At 46.2% G+C, this 25,247-nt stretch overlaps 1 protein-coding gene across 1 annotated transcript in view; it reads right to left on the bottom strand.

Annotated features, from left to right (window-relative positions):
- Window positions 1–12,384: 12,384 nt before the first annotated feature.
- Window positions 12,385–25,247, bottom strand: part of SNCB (synuclein beta) — a 70,502-nt gene continuing 57,639 nt past the window's right edge. The window contains exons 6-7 of the mRNA XM_066589836.1: window positions 23,666–23,755; window positions 12,385–13,261 (exon numbers count right to left, since the gene is read on the bottom strand). Of these exons, the coding sequence (XP_066445933.1) occupies window positions 13,229–13,261; window positions 23,666–23,755 (123 nt within the window). The 3' untranslated portion in view covers window positions 12,385–13,228. The remainder of the gene's footprint in view (window positions 13,262–23,665; window positions 23,756–25,247) is intronic.

Raw genomic sequence — 25,247 nt, 5'->3', positions numbered from 1 at the left:
CCACTATTAAGCCACAATACCGGCAAGAGTGGGCCCCCCCCCCCCCCTCCCAACAACTTTTACTTCTGAAAAGCCCTCATTAGCATGGCATACCTTTGCTAAGCACCACACTAGCTACAACAAAGCACAATCACTGCCTGGATGACACTCCGCTGCCACTTCTCCTGGGTTACATGCTGACCAACCGCCCCCCTCCCCCCCACAGCGCACACCAAAGTTTCCCTGCGCAGCCTTCAGCTGCCCTCATGCCACGCCACACTCATGTCTATTTAGAAGTGCGTCTGCCATGAGGAGGAACCGCAGGCACACACTGCAGAGGGTTGGCATGGCTAGGCAGCAGCCCTCTTTAAAAGGGGCGGGGCGATAGCCCACAATGCTGTACAGAAGCAATGAGAAATAGAATCCTGTGCCACCGCCATCAGGAGCTGCACACGTAGGCATAGCAATGGGGAACCTATGTGCCACACACTATTCATTCTGTCAAGGTGTCTGCATGCCCCAGTTAGACCGGGCTTTTTAATTCATAGACACAGGCAGGTACAACTCCCTATTGTGAAGTCCCTGTCGACCCACAGCATGGGTGGGTGCCAGGAAGCCACCGGCGGTACATAGAAATATCCCATTGCATTGCCCAACACAGCTGAGGTAGTAATGTCGTGCGTAATACAGGTGGGCTTCGGCCCACACTGCATGCCCCAGTCTGACCGGGGTTCTTTACAAGTGGACACATGTAGGTTACACTCCGTGTGCACCTACAGCATGGGTGGCTCCCTGGAACCCACCGGCGGTACATAAAAATATCCCATTGCATTGCCCAACACAGCTGAGGTAGTAATGTCGTGCTTAATGCAGGTGGGCTTCGGCCCACACTGCATGCCCCAGTCAGACTGGGGTTCTTTAGAAATGGACACATGTAGGTTAAACTCCCTGTGGACCCACTGCCTGGGTGGGTGCCAGGAAGCCACCGGCGGTACATAGAAATATCCCATTGCATTGCCCAACACAGCTGAGGTAGTAATGTTGTGCGTAATACAGGTGGGCTTCGGCCCACACTGCATGCCCCAGTCTGACCGGGGTTCTTTACAAGTGGACACATGTAGGTTACACTCCGTGTGCACCTACAGCATGGGTGGCTCCCTGGAACCCACCGGCGGTACATAAAAATATCCCATTGCATTGCCCAACACAGCTGAGGTAGTAATGTCGTGCTTAATGCAGGTGGGCTTCGGCCCACACTGCATGCCCCAGTCAGACTGGGGTTCTTTAGAAGTGGACACATGTAGGTTAAACTCCCTGTGGACCCACTGCCTGGGTGGGTGCCAGGAAGCCACCGGCGGTACATAGAAATATCCCATTGCATTGCCCAACACAGCTGAGGTAGTAATGTTGTGCGTAATACAGGTGGGCTTCGGCCCACACTGCATGCCCTAGTCAGACTGGGGTTCTTTAGAAGTGTACAGATGTATTAAAAACTCCATGTGCACCTACAGCATGGGTGGCTCCCTGGAACCCACCGGCGGTACATAAAAATATCCCATTGCATTGCCCAACACAGCTGAGGTAGTAATGTCGTGCTTAATGCAGGTGGGCTTCGGCCCACACTGCATGCCCCAGTCAGACTGGGGTTCTTTACAAGTGGACACATGTAGGTTAAACTCCCTGTGGACCCACTGCCTGGGTGGGTGCCAGGAAGCCACCGGCGGTACATAGAAATATCCCATTGCATTGCCCAACACAGCTGAGGTAGTAATGTCGTGCGTAATACAGGTGGGCTTCGGCCCACACTGCATGCCCCAGTCAGACTGGGGTTCTTTAGAAGTGTACAGATGTATTAAAAACTCCGTGTGCACCTACAGCATGGGTGGCTCCCTGGAACCCACCGGCGGTACATAAAAATATCCCATTGCATTGCCCAACACAGCTGAGGTAACGTCAGCTGTAATGCAGGTGGGCTAAAAATTAATTTGATTACACTGTAGGCGAGGGCCCACAAAAATTGCTGTATCAACAGTACTAATGTACATCCCAAAAATTGGCCATGGCCAGCCAAGAGGGCAGGTGAAACCCATTAATCGCTTTGGTTAATGTGGCTTAAGTGGTAACTAGGCCTGGAGGCAGCCCAGTGTAACGAAAAATTGGTTCAAGTTAAAGTTCCAACGCTTTTAAGCGCATTGAAACTTATAAAAATTGTTCAGAAAAATTATTTGAGTGAGCCTTGTGGCCCTAAGAAAAATTGCCCGTTCAGCGTGATTACGTGAGGTTTCAGGAGGAGGAGCAGGAGGAGGAGGAGGAATATTAGACACAGATTGATGAAGCAGAAATGTCCCCGTTTTGGATGGTGAGAGAGAACGTAGCTTCCATCCGCGGGTGCAGCCTACGTATTGCTTACGTATCGCTGCTGTCCGCTGGTGGAGAACAGAAGTCTGGCGAAATCCAGCCTTTGTTCATCTTGATGAGTGTTAGCCTGTCGGCACTGTCGGTTGACAAGTGGCTACGCTTATCTGTGATGATTCCCCCAGCCGCACTAAACACCCTCTCCGACAAGACGCTAGCCGCAGGACAAGCAAGCACCTCCAGGGCATACAGCGCTAGTTCAGGCCACGTGTCCAGCTTCGACACCCAGTAGTTGTAGGGGGCAGAGGCGTCACCAAGGATGGTCGTGCGATCCGCTACGTACTCCCTCACCATCCTTTTACAGTGCTCCCGCCGACTCAGCCGTGACTGGGGAGCGGTGACACAGTCTTGGTGGGGAGCCATAAAGCTGGCCAGGCCCTTAAAGACTGTTGCACTGCCTGGGATGTACATGCTGCTCGATCTACGCACATCCCCTGCTACCTTGCCCTCGGTACTGCGCCTTCTGCCACTAGCGCTGTCGGCTGGGAATTTTACCATCAGCTTGTCCGCAAGGGTCCTGTGGTATAGCAACACTCTCGAACCCCTTTCCTCTTCGGGAATCAGAGTGGGCAGGTTATCCTTATACCGTGGATCGAGCAGTGTGTACACCCAGTAATCCGTCGTGGCCAGAATGCGTGCAACGCGAGGGTCACGAGAAAGGCATCCTAACATGAAGTCAGCCATGTGTGCCAGGGTACCTGTACGCAACACATGGCTGTCTTCACTAGGAAGATCACTTTCAGGATCCTCCTCCTCCTCCTCCTCCTCCTCCTCAGGCCATACACGCTGAAAGGATGACAGGCAATCATCCGGTGTACCGTCAGCAGCGGCCCAAGCTGTCTCTTCCCCCTCCTCCTCATCCTCCTCATGCTCCTCCTCCTCCTCCTGTACGCGCTGAGAAATAGACAGGAGGGTGCCCTGACTATCCAGCGACATACTGTCTTCCCCCGCCCCCGTTTCCGAGCGCAAAGCAGCTGCCTTTATGGTTTGCAGGGAATTTCTCAAGATGCATAGCAGAGGAATGGTGACGCTAATGATTGTAGCATCGCCGCTCACCACCTGGGTAGACTCCTCAAAATTACCAAGGACATGGCAGATGTCTGCCAACCAGGCCCACTCTTCTGAAAGGAATTGAGGAGGCTGACTCCCACTGCGCCGCCCATGTTGGAGTTGGTATTCGACTATAGCTCTACGTTGTTCATAGAGCCTGGCCAACATGTGGAGCGTAGAGTTCCACCGTGTGGGCACGTCGCACAGCAGTCGGTGCACTGGCAGCTTAAAGTGATGTTGCAGGGTGCGCAGGGTGGCAGCGTCCGTGTGGGACTTGCGAAAATGTGCGCAGAGCCGGCGCGCCTTTACGAGCAGGTCTGACAAGCGTGGGTAGCTTTTCAGAAAGCGCTGAACCACCAAATTAAAGACGTGGGCCAGGCATGGCACGTGCGTGAGGCTGCCGAGCTGCAGAGCCGCCACCAGGTTACGGCCGTTGTCACACACGACCATGCCCGGTTGGAGGCTCAGCGGCGCAAGCCAGCGGTCGGTCTGCTGTGTCAGACCCTGCAGCAGTTCGTGGGCCGTGTGCCTCTTATCGCCTAAGCTGAGTAGTTTCAGCACGGCCTGCTGACGCTTGCCCACCGCTGTGCTGCCACACCGCGCGACACCGACTGCTGGCGACATGCTGCTGCTAACACATCTTGATTGCGAGACAGAGGAGGAGGAGGAGGAGGAGGAGGAGGGTGCTTTAGTGGAGGAAGCATACACCTCCGCAGATACCACCACCGAGCTGGGGCCCGCAATTCTGGGGGTGGGTAGGACATGAGCGGTCCCAGGCTCTGACTCTGTCCCAGCCTCCACTAAATTCACCCAATGTGCCGTCAGGGAGATGTAGTGGCCCTGCCCGCCTGTGCTTGTCCACGTGTCCGTAGTTAAGTGGACCGTGGCAGTAACCGCGTTGGTGAGGGCGCGTACAATGTTGCGGGAGACGTGGTCGTGCAGGGCTGGGACGGCACATCGGGAAAAGTAGTGGCGACTGGGAACTGAGTAGCGCGGGGCCGCCGCCTCCATGATACTTTTGAAGGACTCCGTTTCCACAACCCTATACGGCAGCATCTCAAGGCTGATGAATTTTGCTATGCGGACGGTTAACGTTTGAGCGTGCGGGTGCGTGGCGGCGTACTTGCGCTTGCGCTCCAACAGTTGCGCAAGCGACGGCTCTGAACTACACTGCTGGATGGGGCCGAGGACAGTGGAGGTGAGGGTGTGGGTGCAGGCCAGGAGACGGTAGTGCCTGTGTCCTGAGAGGGGGGTTGCATCTCAGTGTCAGGTTGGGGCACAGGGGGAGAGGCAGGGGTGCAAACCGGAGGCGCTGAACGGCCTTCGTCCCACCTTGCGGGGTGCTTGGCCATCATATGTCTGCGCATGGTGGTGGTGGTGAGGCTGTTGGTGTTGGCTCCCCGGCTGAGCTTTGCGCGACAAAGGTTGCACACCACTGTTCGTCGGTCCTCAGGCGTCTCTGTGAAAAACTGCCAGACCTTAGAGCACCTCGGCCTCTGCAGGGTGGCATGGCGCGAGGGGGCGCTTTGGGAAACACTTGGTGGATTATTCGGTCTGGCCCTGCCTCTACCCCTGGCCACCGCACTGCCTCTTGCAACCTGCCCTGCTGATGCCCTTGACTCCCCCTCTGAAGACCTGTCCTCCTGAGTAAGCGTTGCACACCAGGTGGGGTCAGTCACCTCATCGTCCTGCTGCTCTTCCTCCGAATCCTCTGTGCGCTGCTCCCTCGGACTTACTGCCCTTACTACTACCTCACTGCAAGACAACTGTGTCTGATCGTCATCGTCCTCCTCACCCACAGAAAGTTGTTGAGACAGTTGGCGGAAGTCCCCAGCCTCTTCCCCCGGACCCCGGGAACTTTCGAATGGTTGGGCATCAGTGACGATAAACTCCTCTGGTGGGAGAGGAACCGCTGCTGCCCAATCTAAGCAGGGGCCCGAGAACAGTTCCTGGGAGTGTTCCCGCTCCTGAGCAGGTGTCATTGTAGTGGAGTGAGGAGGCTGGGAGGAAGGAGGAGCAGCAGACAGAGGATTCGGATTGGCAGCAGTGGACGGCGCAGAACTGCGGGTAGACGATAGGTTGCTCGAAGCACTTTCTGCCATCCAGGACAGGACCTGCTCACACTGCTCATTTTCTAATAACCGTCTCCCGCGTGGACCCATTAATTGGGCGATGAATGTGGGGACACCAGAAACGTGCCTCTCTCCTAATCGCGCAGCAGTCGGCTGCGACACACCTGGATCAGGAGCTCGGCCTGTGCCCACACCCTGACTTGGCCCTCCGCGTCCTCGGCCGCGTCCACGTCCTCTAGGCCTACCCCCACCCCTCAGCATGCTGTATTACCAGTGATTTGATTTCACAGGCAGCTAATAAATTGGCGCAAGACTGCAGGCCAAATATAATTTTTTCCCTTTTTTGAAAACGAAAGGCCCCACTGCCTCTAGTGAATGTATAATCTAAGTTTAATAACTGTGCTGTTTTCCTGCTAATGTGTCACAGAACGTGAGGGTAGCAGAGTTATTAACTGTGGCAGAGCAGGTATTTTTTTTCCCAATTAAGGAAAGCAAATGGCGAAGCCAGGAGTAAAACGTAGCTGGGTGCGTCTGATTTTTACAGGTTGCACACGCAGCCGACACGTGTCCACCGCCCTTAGGACGGACAGAGGCAGGACAAATAGAATTATTTTCACTTGTTTTACAAGCAAAAGGCAGCACTGCGTATATTCAATGAATAATAACTGTGTTGTGGCCCTGCCTATACAATTCTTTCCCTGCAGTATCAATGGAGGGTGCAATGCTCTGCAGAGCGATTTTGAGAAGCAAAAAAAAATGCAGCACAGCTAACAGCAGCCTGGACAGTACTGCACACGGTTAAATATGGCCCTAGAAAGGACCGTTGAGGTTCTTGAAGGCTACACTCACTCCTAACACTCTCCCTGACTATGCAGCACTTCTGTCCCTAATGCCGGGTGCAACGCTCTGCAGAGCCGATTTTGAGAAAAAAAAAAATTGCCACTGCTAACAGCAGCCAACACACTGCTATCAGTGGCCCTAATAAGGACCTTTGGGGGGTCTTGAAGCCTACACTAACTACCAATTCTTTTCCTACAGCAGCTCCGGTACAAACAGCACTGTCCCTCATCTAACTCACACGGCATCTGAGGCGAACCGCGGGAGGGGCCGACTTTTATGTTCGGGTGACACCTGATCTTCCCAGCCACTCACAGCAGGGGGGTGGTATAGGGCTTGAATGTCACAGGGGGAAGTTGTAATGCCTTCCCTGTCTTTCAATTGGCCAGAAAAGCGCGCTAACGTCTCAGGGAAGGAAGTGAAAGTAACCAGAACACCGCATGGTGTTCGTTACGAATAACGAACATCCCGAACACCCTAATATTCGCACGAATATCAAGCTCGGAAGAACACGTTCGCTCATCTCTATTAAAAACGCATCACAAGTTGGTGCTTTGCAATTTTTGTGCGATGCGTTTTTAACATTAGAAAGTCCCGCCCGGGAGCAGGAGCCGGCAGACTGATCTCTGCAGTCAGCCTATCTGACAGATAGGCTGACCTCAGAGAATTGCGGCAATGCTCAGCATGCTGCGATTTGCCGCAGGCGAGCGGAGAATCGCTATGATTCTTTGCTCGTGGACAGGGGGGCTGCGCTTTCCATAGCAACGCTATGGAAAACGTGCATTGCGTTCCCCGTGGCCGGATTATCGCTGCAGGGAGTGCAATCCAAAAACGCCTGTGGACAGGCAGCCTTACACTTATAGTTTGAACCAGACAGCAGCCATATGCTTACAGGACGTGTGATGATGTCACCATCATGGGATCAGTCACTGTCTCTGAGCTCATCACTCACGCCGAACCCCAACATAACCAGTACACCATGTTAACTCCCACAGTGCCAATGTACGTATCAACACCTAATCACTAGTATACTATATAAAGTCCAGTCGGAAAGATTGAGCATGTAAAATATTTCAGACTTTGTGGGATACAGTATAAGCTACTGTTACATAAAACACAATATTCCAGCCAGAAAAGTGACACCCATGGGTCACACTAGAAACATCTTCATCCTTGAGCTTCGATGGTTGCCTGACATGAAATTGTTAACTGCTCTGATTAAGAAGGCAACCTCTTGATTATTTTTCTCTCTTTTTCTATCTTTTTGTGTGTCTGTCTTTAGCTCCGTTCTTAATAAATATAAGGTTACTATTATGACTCAATTTCATATATAATCAAAGGTTAACTCACTTAGACAGTTGTTTTCACTTTTCTGATCTGTGCTTTGTCTAAGAAAGTTACCATGACCATATCTTGACTTTCAGCCTGTGTTACTTGGACATGCTCTGTAGGCATATACCTGGGGTACTATAGTGTAAAGGCCCATTTAGACGCAACGCTCATCGCTCAAGTGTCGAAAGTGAGCGATGGTTTTGCTTGAAAAGATGACCATTTAAACGTAACAATTATCGTTGAAAAATGGATGATAAACGATAATTGAATGATAGTTTGCTTGAATGGCATCTGCATCAGTAAAGGTAAAAAAAAAATTTGGTAAAAATCGTTAAACGGCTGAACGATTTTCATTTAAACCAAACGATAAGCGAATTACCAAACGATAGATTTTAAGCGGACTAAAAGACAACGATGAACAAATGACTAATGAAAAGTGCCCGACTGGCGTGCGTTTATGCGTTACATGTCAATTGTGACACTTTTAACAAATTTGGAGCGATGATCATTAAGTCTAAATAGGCCTTAAGATCTTATAGATTCCAAAACTCATAATACAGCAGTATCTTCATCTGGTTAGTAGTTAATATTTACCCTTGTTTGGCTTGAAGGTCAGGGGCGTAACTATAAGGGATGCAGTTGCACCTGGGCCCAGGAGCCTTAGGGGGCCCATATAGGGAGCCTAGTACTATGAATAAAGCATTATAGTTGGGGGCCCTGTTCAGATTTTGCATTTTAGCTCAGGAGCTTCAAGTTACACCTCTGCTGGGATGTATTAAGAGAAGCATAAAGTCTAGATCACATGAGATAATTATCCCCCTCTACTTTTTCTTGGTAAGACGTCATCTGGAATATTGTGTCCAGTTTAGGCACTCCGATTAAAAAAAAGACATAGACAAACTGGAGCAAGTTCAGAGAAGAGCTACCAGGATGGTGAGCGGTTTGCAAGTCATGTCTTATGAGGAACGATTAAAGGTTCTGGGAATGTTTAACTTGCAAAAAAGAAGGCTGAGAGGAGACTTAATAGCTGTCTACAAACATCTGAAGGGCTGTCACAGTGCAGAGGGATCAGACCTATTCTCATTTGTACAAGGAAAGACTAGAAGCAATGGGATGAAACTGAAAGACACAATTTAGATATTAGAAAAAACTTTCTGACAGTGAGGGTGATCAATGAGTGGAACAGGTTACCACAGGAGGTGGTGAGTTCTCCTTCAATGGAAGTGTTTAAACAAAGGCTGGACAAACATATGTCTGGGATGATTTAGTGAATCCTGCATTGAGTAGGATGTTGGACCCTATGACCCTGGAGGTCCCTTTCAACTGTACGATTCTATGTTGTATAGTTTGTGTGTTCTCTCTTGGCCAATGCAGATATCCTGAACTTGGAGATCCTGTGAGAGACTCAAACTGAAGTCCCGTTGAGGCTTCACTCAAAAGACTAGTCTAACATAACACAGATCACAAAACGAGAAGTAGTACTTACGTTATGGATGGGCTAGTAGATTCATTCCCAGGATTGGTGTCATCATGCATCTTTGGCTGTCCAGAGTACTATCAATTTGCTATTATCAGTGGGTGGTGTTGTATATAGCATGGTAGTGACAGACGGAGGCAGAGTCAGCATTTTTCTGTTTTATAAAAATGAACTTTACTTAACCGGAAGCAATAGCTAACTATTTATGCTTGATAGGAGAGCTTTTCATACTTTAACATTACATAACTTAAATTGGATTTTCACATTAATAAACTGTCTCAACTTGGACCAGTAAGGCACTTCAATCCCTCTTATGACCATCTGTCTCTAACTATAGTATAGCATATTTTATTTCCAGAGGTCCGTGGCACACATTATCAACACGGCATGGAGGCAGCGCTCCAGTCACTGCTCTGCCACCACCTCACAACAGGCCTCTCTGACCCCCTAATGTTGCTGGGGGTGCTCTTGTGTGCTGCTGCCCTGCTTCTCTGTTCTTTCTTCTGAAGCTGTGACGCAGCTACAAAAGCTTATATGTCTCTACTATGGTTGCCCACATCATGGGTGGATAGGCAGAGCTCAGATGGGGCCTTGCCCCATTCTACGCTTTCCGCTATAATGGGAATGATCTTTTGGGCGGTGATGAACTATTTGTGTCACCTCTCACATTGTACCAGGGGCGGACCTCTTTTATCTAGTCTCACCTGAGGCTTCAGGAAATTTGTGCCCTGCACCTTTTTAGAACCCTACTCACTGTTGCGGTTCTATAGCAGGGGAGCAGGGAGTTAAAATGTGCCCCTCTTTACCTTCCTTCTCCAGCCGTGGCTCTTGGCTGGCGTGGGGGGGCGGGGGGTAGATCTTCAACCAGTGGCTGAAGCCCACTGCTTCCTCTTCTCTGCTCCCCCTCCTGGATGGGTACTGGAGGGAATAGAGCTAACATGGCCATCAGCTACATCAGGTAGTGGCTGCATGCCGTGTCTGTGTAGCAGAGGGTGTGAGGCAGCCCCCTTACATGAGCAAGGGTCAGGGGAGTGTGCATTCTGTTCCTGTTACTTTAGATGAATGGACTATGTTTACAGTGTGTCTTATCTTGGGGTCCATGGCGAGCCTTAGCTATGTGTAGTCTGTGCGGTCACACAGAGTGCCAGCTGGCGGGGAAGGTATGACAGTGGGCTGGATACAGACTGTGCCTAAAATGATCTGCAGCATCTGCTATCCTGTACAGTCCGACAGCCCCTGTCCTGCTGAGCTGCTAAGGATTTAAGGATCGGGCAATCTCCACTTTTCAACTGGATTACTGTCATCAGAATGGCAATCTAGTTGAGAATGAAGTACCAGCAGTAGAATCCACAGCTTCCCACCCCAGCACTTACATTGGCCAGGATTTAGGAGTTGTTAGGCTCAAGCCTCAGGCGGCGTGATGATGTCACCTCATCGTGTCATCAGTGCTGGGCTGCAGACAGAAGAGGATAAGCTTCTCTTTGTGGAAACAGCTGATATGTGCATTTGTTTACTTTTATTTTAATTGGCACAAAGGGAGCACTATCGGGACCCTTGTTACTACATTGGGGCAGTCTGAGGACCACTGTTACTATATTATTATATATTATATATTATAATAATGGCCCTAGTCAACAAAGGCACCAAATACCAACATTACATAACAATTAAAAATGCACCCAGGGACATTTTTAATTGGGGCACCATGCAGCCTACGCCCAGCCCTGTTAAAGCCTTTGTTTCTTAGTCGCATAGGAGATGGCTTGTTCATGTGTGTTCATCAGTGGCCTGGGGGCTGGAGTGACTTGACCATTGCCAAAGAAGTGGTGGGCTGAAAGCTGAAGAGGTCTTGTCCATTATGGGTATGCTGGAGGTTTGGAAAGTAGTGGCAGTGGACAGTAGTCACACAGTATGGTGGGTCAATTAGCATGCTTTAGGAGATATAAAAGGTAGTCTAGATAAGTGCTGGTTTAGAAGACCTTTTAGAATTCCACTAGGAGCAGATAGGGAGCAGACTGTGGAAATATTCCCACTTTAGAGTATAGAGGCTGGGGTTGTCTTAGCAGAGGGAAGGGACAAGTCGTTGGGTTGTAGTGAAAGCAGGGCCAACTGCTTGACTTGTAAGAGTCCATTCTGAAGAGTCTTTTGGGACTGTGTGAGATGTCAGCCCAGGTGGAAAGCTAGGGATGGGTACACAGTACTGTGCTTATACCCAGGGTAGGCTGTAGCTTTGGCCGGTTGGCAGTGTAGGAGATGCCAGCTTAGCAGTGACAAGCAAGTGGCTAAAAGTAAAGTTTGGTTGCCAGGGTGCTACTCCTCACACCTATAAAGGTACTCTACATAAAGAGAAACTTCACTCCTTCTGACCCACATCATAGGCTTCTCACCAGTCAGCAACCTACTGTACACTGATGAGGGGCAAAAATCACCAAAAAAACTGTCTGGCTTATTTTCCCAGTCATTGTTGCAAAGTCTGCTAAAAGATAGGAGAAATCCTTTACACACTCTATTCTCCTTACAGTCATTTCTGAAGAAGGGATGTACCCCCAAAATGTGTTAATATTGGCTATTGTAAAAGGTCAAACATTGACTTGCAGGAATGCCGCTTCTAGTAGGTGGTACTGTAGAGGCATTGTTCCATCTTCCCATTTACACTATGGGGAGAATGCACCAAGTCATGTCACAGGACAGTGTAGCTATAATGGAAACTGTAATATCAGAATAAAGAGATAATGTAGACTGACTAATTGTGTCTTGCCCCAAATTGGTGCCTACTAGAGATGAGCGAGTATACTCGCTAAGGGCAATTACTCGAGCGATCATTGTCCATAGCGAGTACCTGCCTGCCCGTAAAAAAAGATTCGGGTGCCGGCGCGAGTGAGCGGTGAGTTGCGGGAGTGAGCAGTGGGTAGGGGGGGGGGTGAGAGAGAGAGATCTCCCCTCCGTTCCTCCCCGCTCTCCCCCGCCGCTCCCCGCCCCCCACCAGCACCTGAATCTTTTCTTCTGAGCGGGCAGGTACTCGCTAAGGACAATGCTCGCTCGAGTAATTGCCCTTAGCGAGTATGCTCGCTCATCTCTAGTGCCTACTCCACCTGCCCTGTGTCCTAGCCCATATCACATGCCCTGATACATAGAGTTATATGTGCCCAGCGTCTAATCAAGTCACATGATACAAGAATAACAATCATTGTTTTGTTAATTCTTTTTTTATTCCTTTTGCAAAATTATTTGGAACACAAGGACATTGAAAAGTTTCTGCATGGATTCTCACAGATTTTTATCTGCTTTACAGAACAGTCACAAATAAGTTAACCCATTTATATGTTTCAGATATGTGTATATATGTATAAAAAACAACAGCAAAATAAATATCACATTAGAACACTGAATAAACTATGTCAAAGGTCAGTCATCCACGACTACAGTTTTTTTTGTGTTTTTTCCCTCAACGCAATGGCCACTGAAGAAGTGCAGGCGCACAAAATTAGGGCGGCCACTTTGTTAAAGAGGAAACAACATTTGTAGGTGTTTTTCACCATGTCTTTATAAAAAGTTAGAACATGCTTTATTTATGTAGGTAGACACAAAAGAATATCAGCTGGTTCAATTGCAGGTGGTTGCAGGCCCCTCTGCTACCGAACAAGAGGACACACCAGAACAAAAGAAAATCATGATAGACAAAATTCACCAAAAACCCCCGACAATTATTCTCTGGGAGGGAAACAGAAATAATTCCCCGGGGGCATTATGACTGCAAAGACAAGTACAATGCATTCATGGGTTCATACGTTACAAAGGGCTTTTTGTTATTTCAAACACCAGTTTTGTTTGGACTATGACTCAACGCTAAGGATTACCATACATAAAACCACTTCACATGAGGCTCTCTGAACGTGGAGTAGAGGAAGAGCTCGCTTTTTGAGGAAAGAGAATGGGTAGACCGCACTCCTCTTGGGGTAGGACAGGATTAGGAATATGGGGATTTTTTTTTAATTATTATTAGTATCTTCATTATAGCTATCTTTGTGCTGATGCTGCTGGTGGCTGGGTCCAGGGTGAAGGGGTGTTATGCTTCTGGTTCATATTCCTGGTAATCATCCTGTGAAAGAAAACATATTAGTTTTAGCATAGGTGTATTATGGATATCTTCCACCATATTTGCTATTGATTTACTATATATTCCTCCGATACGAAGGGCTACATTACAAATTTTAATACCGGGTAAGGCAAAAAGTTAGAACATGCTTTGCTTTTGCATTTCTACAAACAGGTTTGTATATAGTATCTTCTGGAAGCAAAAGTCCATAAACTAAGCATTATGTAGTAATACAAAGCTTTATGCCACAGATCCCCTTAAGGTTAACAACATTCGCCTCCGTAACATGATCAACAAAACTTGACGCTACGGAGTGGAACTGGGTTGTCTTCAGCGACAAATCCAGGTTTGGGCACTGGTGACGGCCATGTTCATGTCTGAAAAGACCTAGGGGTAAGCGCCTCAATCCTGCTCTTTGCTGAAGCTGAAAGACAACGATGAGTCTTATCAGTACCGCATGCTGAGTTCTCAGTGGGATACCGCTGATACTATTGTTTCAGCTGGTATCCCGCTCAGAGAATACAACAGAAGACAGTGCTCCAGCTGTCTTCTGTATACCCCGCTTGGAGCGCTTAGCTGTATACCAGCTGAGCGCTCCTTGAACACAGCAGGAGTATGCAGAAGACAGCGCTCCAGCTGTGTTCTGCATACCCCGCTCAAAATGCTCAGCTGTATACCAGGTGAGCACTCTGAGAAGACAATAGCTGTATGCAGAAGATAGTGGTTCCACTTGTCTTCTGCATACAGCGTGAGCCTTCATTTACACACTTATGCAAAGTGAACGCTCAAAACTGTCACTTAAACTGCCGTTTGAGCAAATTTTAAGCGATCATCTTGCTGTGTAAATGCACACAATGATTATCGCTTAAAAGATGTCTTTTGAGTGAATTTTGAGTGATAGTCATTGTATCTAAATGGGCCTTAAAGCATGTAATTGTGTTGCCCGTTCTTATCCTTTCTGCTAAGGGTTTAAGTGAAATAACAAAAAAGAGCAAGAGCGTGGGAAACCCTCTCTGGTTCTTCTAGTCAGAGGAAAAAAAGAGTCAGATAATGTCCCATTGATATTAATAATGGCTATTATAGAGTAATTTAATTCATTACAAATATCTCTTCCCAAATCCTATTTTAGCAAGAACTATCAAAAAAAAAAGTTCCACTTAAATGTATCAAAGGCCTTTACTGCATTCAGGGCTAACAATCCCCCCGTGTCACTATTTCCCCTGTGAATATTAACAAAGGCTCTTTTTATATTGTGATATGCCACTTCTACTGGGAATGAATCCTGACTGTTCACAGTGGCTTCACTTTTCAAGTATTGGCCAAACTATCTTAAATATCTTTATCTAATAAAACATTGCACTAGAAAGACAAGGATTTAGGTCTTACTGAAGTGATAAATTCCTCCAGAGAAACCGGATACTGAAGCATGAAAGAAGACTGAGGATCAGCAAGAGGTCGTACTTACAGTCAGGAACTCAAATAGGCAGTCAGCTAGGAAGTCATGCCTGCCACTGTATAGTATACTTGGTTGAGTAAAAATTTGCATCTCACTAAGCTTAGTCTTAAATATTAGATATACAGATAGACAAAGGGTACTTTTAGACAAGCTGATTTATCGTATGAACAAGCGAACAAAAATACATGTTGTTATAGCGAGCTTTCGAACCTACTCAGGGTTCTTCCTCAGACAGCACACTGAGTAGGTTCGAAAGCTTGCTATAACAACATGTATTTTTGTTAGCCATTAAAAGGTATTGGTTTCTCTTACTAAGAACAATCACACTTTACCATATCTATGTGTAATGTGTATATTTGTATGAGCCTGCACAGGCAGGTTGGCTCCCCAGTATATTGATATCTTATCACATGGTTTGTTATATCTTATACTGTTACTTTAAGAAATGAGAATGCCAGAATTGTGCTTTTTTGTTCACCTGGACTTGAGGGGAAAAAAATGATCAAAAAGTTGCATGTACTTCAAAGCGGTATCAATAAAATCTACAGGTCACCTTGCAAAAATGGGCCCTCACACAACCTCACCAATGCAATTTGTAAAAGTTTACCAAAACATTATATTATACATAAATGTTGCCGCTGAAAAATACAAGTCATCCCACAAACAGGATCTTATATTTACATATGCCACTGATTTATGCTACAAAATATTGCTAGGTAGACTTTAAAGGGGTTTTCCCATTACTTAAAATGGCTTCACAGCCACTCTGTACTTCCTGCTGACTAGGACATGTGACTGCTGCAGCCAATCACTGGCCTCTTCTATAGCCAGTGATTGGCTGCAGCAGTCACATGTCCTGGTCAGCAGCAACCAGGAAGGACAGAGCAGTTTTAGAGCAATTTTAAGTTGTGGGAAAACCCCTTCAAGCGTATGCAATATTAGACCAATGGAACAATCAGTTTTCCAATGCCTTTATCACGCATGCAGTTACCAATAACTAGTTGCCCCAACTTTGACAACAGTAACAGAAACCCAATGTGCCTCAAAATCAGATGCAAGTCTTTCAAATCTCTCTTAAGAAAAATGAACCACCCTTTCTTTTTACAAGTGCTGTAAGTCAGATGTTGGTGAGCATTCTGCAAGCCTTCTCACTGGCAGTACCATAATATAGCATCCCTAGCGGATGTGATTAATCTGATGCAACAAGCATTTGAACACTCATCTCTCATTTGTAGTGCATCAGTGTGCCTGTAACATAGACCTGGATTAAGTAATTAAGGATTTGCTAGAGGCCACTAGAGGGCTTATAATGATAAATAAAAAGCAGTGGTTGCAAATGACTTTTTCAGCATGTGAGCTTTCATCAGTATCCACCAGAGGGAGAGATGGGTAATGAAATAACTCAGCGTGCCTTCCCTATTTATAACGGAGCTTTGGCTGAACAGGTCTTCTCTGAGACCTGCTTATGTTCACAGATCGCAGTGCCCAAGCACCTTGCTACATCCGTGCAGGGGCGTAACTATAGAGTGTGCAGGGGATGCGGTTACACAGGGGCCCAGGAGCCTTAGGGGGCCCATAAGACCTCTCTTCTCCATATAGCGAGCCCAGTACTATGAATAAAGCATTATAGTTGGGGGCTCTGTTACAGGTTTTGCATTGGGGCCCAGAAGCTTCACGTTATGTCTCTGTGCAGCATGGTTTAGGTATGGGTACGGGTACAGATACAGATAGAGGGGGGGCCCCAGCTCACCTTTTGCATCAGGGCCCCTGAGCCTTTAGTTACGCCCCTGCATCCGTGGACACTATAATATGTGATACAGGAATTTGAAGGATCACTGGTAAATGTACAATGTGTATAGGACTAGCAAATGCATGCAATATAAAGATATATCAGGATAGGTCATGGTCGGTCCTTCATAACCCTCTCTGGGGCAATTTACAGAACTGCTCATCCTGGTTCCAGCACACAGATAAAAAAAGTTTGAATATTGATGCGCTGTGAATGTTATAAAGTTTCCTGTGTTTCCCCTTGCCCCGGGGATCCCTGATATGAAAAATAAAAAAAGATATCACCTAGAAATCTAAGCTCCGGCAATAGGGAGCTGCAGTGAGCCTCTTCTCTGCCACTAGGGCAGTTTAATCAGAAGAGGCTTCTTTCTGGCCACTCTGCCATAAAGCCTAGATTGGCTCCACGCTGCTGTAAGGGCTCCTGCACACTTGCGTTTTTCTTGCACGTTTTTTCACGCGATATCGCAGCGTTTTTTCTACGCGATTGTCAATGGGACTTTCTAATGTTAAAAACACGTCGCAAGTTTGTGCTTTGCCATTTTTGTGCGTTGCATTTTTAACATTAGAAAGTCCCATTAACAATCGCGTGAAGAAAACGTGCAAGAAAAACCCAAGTGTGCAGGAGCCCTAATGGTTTACCTTCTGGAAGTTTCTCTCATCTACAAACAGGATCTTTGGAGCTCAGCCAGATTGACCATTGGGTTCTTCATCACCTCTCTTACCAATGCCCTTCTCCCCCAATTACTTAGTTTGGTGGGTCAGCCAGCTCTAGGAAGACTCCAGGTTGTTTCAAAATGCTTCCATTTAAGAATTATATAGGCCGCTGTGCTCCTGGGAACTTGCAGTGCAGCTGAAAATTTTTGTAGCCTTCTCCATATCTGTGCCTCCACACAATGCTGTCTGAGTTCTACAGGCAGTTATTTCCTCTCATGACTTGGTTTTGGCTCTGATATGCATTGTAAGCTGTGAGAGTAATTGGCTTTATCCGAGTATCGCTGTGCTCGGGTCTGAAGATTCGGGTGCCGCTGCGGCTGACAGGTGAGTCGCAGCGGGGAGCAGGGGAGAGCGGGCCGGGAGAGAAGGAGAGAAAGATCTTACCTCCGTTCCTCCCCGCTCTCCCCTGCAGCTCCCCGCTCCGTGCCGGTACCCGAATCTTTAGCCCCGAGCACAGCGATACTCGGATAAAGCCAATTACTCAAGCGAGTAGTGCTTATCCGAGTACGCTCGCTCATCTCTATGTGAGACCTTACATAGACAGGGGTGTGTCTTTTAAAATGAAGTCCAGTCAACTGAATTTACCACAGGTGGACTGAATTTACCAAGGCGTAAAAACATTTACAACATAATCAGGAGATATGAGAGGCCTCCAGAGCTAAGTTTCAAGTCTCATACCAAAGGGTCTCAATACTAATGTCAATGCAAAATGTTGGATTCTTTGAAAATTTACGAAGATTTCTAACATTCGGCTTTCACTTTGTCATTATAGGGTATGGAGTGCAGAATGATGGGAAAAAATTGAATATGTTTTCTTAATTAGCATGAGGCCACAACATAACAAAATGCTAAAAAAGGGAAATATTCTGATGCGATGGCTGCGATTGGTTCATTGAGCGCTGCAGTGATTGGTTCTCAAGCGCCTCGGCTCAGCCAATCAGAGCCAGCGTTTCCTGGAGGCGGGGTTTATGAACCCCCTGACCAGGAAGCACTGCCTGAAGACTACAAACAAGTACCGAATTTGCGGAGGAGACGTGCAGCAGAGTGGACAGCGCCTGTTAGGTAATGTATTGGTTGTTTTTTTATTTTTCATAATGCAGCTGGGGGATATTTTTCGGGGTAGGGGTTGAAATATAAGCCTGGCAAAAAAGCGCTACAAAATTGTGATATTGCCGCGAGAAAATGCAGCGATATCGCACAGATGCTCTAGGAGCACAACCTAACAGCAACGTGACACAATGATTGGCTACAGCAGTCACATGTCCTGGTCAGCAGCAACAGGAAGTACAGAGTCCAAAAATTAAAAAACCTTTAAGACTGTACTCGGACAATAGCAGGATCCGCCTGACATTCTCGGACACAAACAGCACAGAGACACCCCATGTGTGCGCTGTCTGATGTGTGGGACACCGCACATTACATGCTTAAATCTTGTCTGAGAATCAGACCAGAATAGGACATGCAGCAATTTTTCAAACTTGACTTTATCGATCCAAGTGAAAAATCGTTCATGCGAAAGAACCCATTATATGAATAGGTTCTATTTCTGTCCGAAAATCGCACACAAAAAATATCATCCGTGTGCATACAGTCTTAGGGCTCTTTCACCCGACCTCATGCATGTTTATGGCCACCGATATGCGCTATAAAATCACATGAATGAAGAATTGCCGCGATCAAGTTCTGAACTTTAGCCGCAAATTTTCTGACGTTCACACAAGCAGCTGCAGCGTATCTGCAAAAAAGTATGCTATAGAGCGAAAATCCGTCAATCGGCAGAAATCCTCGGAATGCACAATACAGCATAGGATGGAATATATATCTTCTTGGATTCTGCATCAATCAGTAAGAAAAAACTTCAGTAAGACCTCCGGCATACTGGCCATAAGTGCGAGTTGCGCTCAAGAGGCGTAGGCACAACTTGCATCGGACCGCACACAGACACCAGTCCATGTGCTGTCGAGTTTACAAGGAAACAGCACATTAAGGGGTTATTCAGACGACCATATTTACGCAGGTATTTCGCTGTGTAAAATAAAAAAAATCATCCAGAAAACGTGACCATGTGAAGCATTGAATTCCAATGGGTTCATTCGGATGACCTTTTTTTTTCTGACATGTCAATTAATCGCGCTGGGAAAAATAGCACCTACGGGACCGTTGTAAGTCGCTGATTTTATACATGAAGTAAAAAGATAGGCCTTGTCCTGGTGAGTTTGAAAAACAAAGCGGGAAGATTGGTCCTGTCCTATCGTCCCTGCATGCAGAAGAACTACGTATGACAAAGATAGGGCAAGTCCTATCTGTTCTAATGCGCAGTAATGCGAGAATCCCGCTAATCAAAACGAAATCATTGAAATCAATTGTTTTGTTTTGTCCCGTTTTGTGGCCATGATTTTCACAGCCGAAAAACGGCATAGGAATACGCCAATGTGTTTAAGCACTCATACAAAGCGTAGTCACTGTGGGCATTCTGCAATGGAAAGCCCACTGCAATTACACTGGAAATCTGCTTCTGACCAAATCTGCACCCAAATGGTGGGGCTTTGGCTGTGGTTTTTGAAGCGGATCTGCTGTAGAATGTGACCCTTGGATTTCAAGGGTTGAATTTTGCAGCATAAATACACAGATTTTGCATCCACAGCATTTTTCAAAAACTCTTTGGATTAGTTGTGGAAGTTTTTTGCAGTATGTGAAGGAGATCTCTTAACTTCCCTCCACATGCCTTGTACTGGAAGGCCTCTTGTCCACGAGCGGAATCCGACCCTGCCTGCGGCCAAGGACCCTGCTTACCTGTCCGGATCTTCTTTTTTCTGTACTGCGGATGTTTGCGGAAATGCCAACTGGCGTGACGGGGCACATGCGCAGTACTTTTTTTTTCTTTTCAAACTCCTGCTTTCCCACGGAATCCGCGGCCTGTCTGCATTGTCAGCTGCGGACGGACCACAGATTGGACAGCTTGCATTGACTTCAATGGAGGCCGTCCGTGAGGGAACCGTACATAAATGGGTCATGCTGCGATTTGATTTCTGCACCCAAAGATCTGCAAATCAAATCTGCATGCTTTAATTCAGGTGCGGACGCCCATGTTTCCCTATGCAATCCCGCAATTCAAATCCGCCCGTGAACATTGGGCCTAAATGCTGTGGAATTTTCGTTGCAATTCCTCCAGCAGAAATTTTGCAGCATTTCCAGCCCCTGTAAAGGCGGCCTTAAGGCCAGTTTCAGACCAGAGTATTGTGACACGTCTGTAATACAGATCCATATGACATTACAACCGTATGTCATCAGTATTGGATCTATTTACTGCCATTGGTTTTATATATTCTACTGGGCAGATAGTGAGTATCAGTATTTGCTCAATGGAAAATAGTAATACGGAGGCAAAAATGGGAAAAAAAAACAGGCCATGCTGTGTTTTTAGAATATGTGAGAAAAATACAGCTATGCAAAAAGTTACATAAATTTACAGAAGCTCCGTGTTACAGTCCGCAAAACGTGGACCAAATATGGACTAAAAATACGCTAGTCTGAAAGCGGTCTAATACTTCGCTCATAACGTCTCATATGTGGAATTGCACATTTCATATATTGTGTAAGACGTAAAAACATAAAATATCACATTTTATAGTGACTGACCCTCCTCTGCTCAGTACACAAGGTTACCATTAAGACCTATAAAATACATATTGCTAATTACTACAAGTCATCAGTGGATAAATAAAAATGTTTGGCAACTATAATGAAGAATATGTTCTGCTGAACTCTGAGAAAATTAAATATGTCACCTGAATGGTATCCTTCTATCTACAGGAAATCTACTAAATCTATTATTCCCTAATTCACAGGTACTACCAGGCATGGTCTGGCCACAGGTGAATTCGCAGGTACTACCGGGCATGGACCGGCCACAGGTAAATTCGCAGGTACTACCAGGCATGGACTGGCCACAGGTGAATTTGCAGGTACTACCAGGCATGGACTGGCCACAGGTGAATTCGCAAGTACTACCAGGCATGGACTGGCCACAGGTGAATTCGCAGGTACTACAAGGCATGGACTGGCCACAGGTGAATTCGCAGGTAGGCCCTGAGTCTGGGTTGGCCCCCACCTCTCTCCATTGGATCTGCACATATTGGGTCTACTGATTCCTGCCCGCTGCATTTTCCATATACTTCAGTGGAAACAGGCGAGTGTGAAATTTGTAAACAGGGATCTCGTAATATTTGCACTGAGCTATTTCACCTATAAGTTACATTAAACAATGCATAGAGTAAATTCATTAGCAGTAAAGGGGTTAATTCCAGGACAAAAGTCATTAAAGGATATTATAATTGGAAGTAGTGCTGAGGTTGTATTATTAATTTCACCTTTTCTACTGGGCTTATTGGCAGACATAAGTTTCTGCACCTGGATGTAATTAATTATTAAACTCATTTAATCATACTTAAACAATTGCTGCAGCTCGGGTGAAACGTTCCGCTTATGATTAAATTACTTTAGCCTTCTTAATGCTAGATAAACCATTTCTGAACTTAAAAGAGCCATTAGCCTAACTTTTGATTGGTGACAAGCTTGGAAGTTACTGTGACATGTCCATAGGTGTATCATATAAGGCACTAGAGGAGTGGTCTAGTATTATTGTGTAATGACAGGTTATGGAACTTTGTAATAGACTTGGTGGCATATTTACTAAGACTGGCATGATAAACCAACATAGAATTGTAGAGTAACATGTGCTGTATTCTTTAATTAATATATATATATGAAGATGAAAGCCCTCACTCACTCACTGACTCGCCACTAATTCTCCAACTTCCCGATGTCATAGAAACATGAAATTTGGCACGAGCATTGATTATGTCCTAAATAAGAAAAGTTAATGGCTCCCCACTCGATTATTCAATTCTAAGCACAAAAGAATTAGCGTCCAAATTTTACGTACGGAATCTAATTCTATCACTTCCCAATGTCATAGAAACTTGAAATTTGGCACGAGCATTGGTTATGTCATAAATAGGAAAAGCTAATGGGTCCCAACTCCATTATTCAATTCTAAGCGCAAAAGAATTAGCGTCCAAATTTTACGTACGGAATCTAATTCTCTCACTTCCTGATGTCATTTTATATAAAGGAAACATGGTTACCTCCACGTCGTGTTTCCTGGATAACGCAAAGAACCATGCAAAATAGTGAACATATTTTTTTGCTCGGTATCTGTAAAGTAACCACGGCTTCATAAGATTTTCCATGTGAACATCAGATAAACACCAGTACCAAATTAACCCGGGCGAAGCTGGGTATATCAGCTAGTAGATATAATATGCCACCCAGATAAATCTTTTGCTGTTCCTCTACCTTAAGATGGGGGCACACAAAAGTGGCTCTGTGGCAATCTCTATAGGCAATAAAGTATTGCTTCTAGGCAAGAATACCTGCATAATGACTTGAGCGGACTGATCGGGGTGACGCCAGCACGGCAGCCCCTGATCCATGTGATGCACCAGGCAGGGCATGTGCAGTGTCATTCTACACTGGTTATTAAGGGAACACCGTCTCCCGCTGGCGTCAGAGCCAATAGACTGGCTGCATTGTCTTTAAGCCCAATCAGCCTACTAGTTTACATATAAAGATATTCAAACTGGCCCGTTAGTACAAGGGTTACTAGTTTTATGTCCAGTGTACTGCCATCACTCTGTACCATTGTTTCTGTGATCCTGCATTCAAAAGTGTAGATAAAGTTAAGGTGTAACAATTATTGCTCAAAATTTGCTCAAATGACCGAAAATGAGCGAAAATTGTTACATGTAAACAGCTGCCATCGTGCGCTTTTCGTCTGAAGGATGATTTTAAGGTTAACTTAAAATCCATCATTCAGCTGTAGAGAGATAAAGTATCTCTCAATAGATCGCATGCTGTGTTCTCCAAGGGAGTCAGGGATTACATTGTATTCTGCTGGCAGCCCCTGGGAGAACAATGCAGCTGGTTGCACAGCAGGGCGTATGATTAGTCACATGCTGGGCTCTGCAAGCAGCTCCTGGGGGCCAATTTACATGCAAATTGAGATGATAAAGTGTAAATGGACATTAGTGTACATTAACACTTTATACAAAAAGATTGCTAAAACGTTCAATCTTTCAATTGTTTTAAAGATTATCTTTGCCTGTAAAAATTGAGTTTTTTCTCCTGTGAATGTTTTTCCTGTACATCTGGTATTGTAATAATAATAATAGAAATCTTTATAACGCCAACATATTCCGCAGCGATCAGGCAATTAACCTAGTTAGAATTTATCTGCAATACCAGACAAAGTCCATGGACCAATGTTTCTAGGGGGGAAAAAATGAAAACCCACTAACGACTTTACCACTCTTTATGCCAATGATAGTGATATGAGAACTCCCATGGCTTTCATTCAAGCACCCTATGTGCAGAATATGATTTCTTACCTGGGGGGCTTCCTCATAGCTCTCCCCTTCTGGCTCCAGCAGTGGTTCAGCAAGAGGTTCTTCCAAAGCTTCCTGGCCTTCTTCTTCAGGCTGTAAACACAGAAGCCACAGTTAATAATGACATTAACCAACAATAGTGTATTGTGCCAAAACAGTCACTGGTATGTCCTCAAATAGGTATCAACAATGCTATCATATATCGAGAATTCTCAAATATTTAAGGCTTGAGTCTCGTCTTTATACTGTTGGACCTGTGATAACACATGATTGCTGGGTGGCCTTTTCATGAGCAGCAAACGGAATTGCATAAGAAACTGGAGTTGTTGAATCCCGTGTCATCCAGCAGAGGGAGTGTTACTTATGTATTTGCCAAGCAGCTCTTATCAACACTGTGTGCTTATAATGCATAGGAGGAAAGAAATAGAAATCCAGGCTCACAGGTACATAAGACTTCAAGGCTACTATGTTTGTAGGAGGAAAGCAGAATGCATGAAAAAAATACACTCATTGTCACAAAAAAATCGCTCCCCTGTTGTATCCTGTTGTACCGCCTCTAGCTTGTATACAAGATGTGACACGGATGGGCATTGAGGCTCTAATACCCTGTTGGACTGCCTCTAGCTTGGATGCAAGATGTGATACGGGCTGCATGGAGGCTCTGGTACCCTGTTGTACAGCCTCTAGCTTGGATACAAGATGTGATATGGGCGGGCAAGGAGGCTCTAGTAACCTGTTGTACCACCTCTGTCTTGGATGCATGATCTGATATGGGCTGCATGGAAGCATACAGGTTCTATATGGTATCCTGCTATATAGTGCTTCATATTTGCTGTAGCGGAGCCTCTACATTGTGCAAACTCATAAGCTGTTGAAGTTGGCATCCCAGATAGTCCCATACATATTCTACTGTGGATTAAATCTGGCGACCAGACAGGTCAGCAGTGGGCGCAGTGTGCTGCTCCACAGGAAGGGCAGAATTGAGGTGTTCACCTCTAGGTCTCCAGACATTAACACAACCTTCATCGGTGACCAAACTGAACCTGGATTCATTGCTTAAGGCAACCTGGTTCCACTCTGTAGCAGTCCAGTTTTGTCTTCATGACACTACTGCAAACAGAGCCGACGGTGGGTTGGTGTCAAAGTCGGTACATGTAATGGTCACCGTAAGACCAAATGTCATTTAGCAAGCTCTTGGAAATGATTCTAATAGACATAGAGCCTGTAACGATGGTGCTACCTGTCTCTGGATGTTGGACAATGAAAGAGTTGGAGCTGCTTGTGCGACGATCAAGCGATCCTCTCTACTGGTGGTTTGTCGAGGGCATCCTGAGCCTGGTTGCCTTCTGTGTGCGCCTTCACGCATCCACTGGTCCCAACAACTCCTAATAGTCTGGTCAAAATAGCCCAGGTTGTGGGCAATTCATCAATACGACCATCCAGCTTCTTGCATCCCTTCTCAAACTCTGTTAATTGGATGAAATCTCTTCAATTGCATCTTAGAGGCGTCTAGCGGTCAACAAGCTCTACACAAGTGGAAAAAGAGGTCACTACGTACAAGGAGTCTCTGAGTGACGTTTTATAG

The sequence above is a fragment of the Eleutherodactylus coqui genome, chromosome 2, assembly GCF_035609145.1.
Source record: "Eleutherodactylus coqui strain aEleCoq1 chromosome 2, aEleCoq1.hap1, whole genome shotgun sequence".
NCBI lineage: Eukaryota > Metazoa > Chordata > Amphibia > Anura > Eleutherodactylidae > Eleutherodactylus > Eleutherodactylus coqui.
This window is presented reverse-complemented; position numbering and strand designations above follow the sequence as displayed.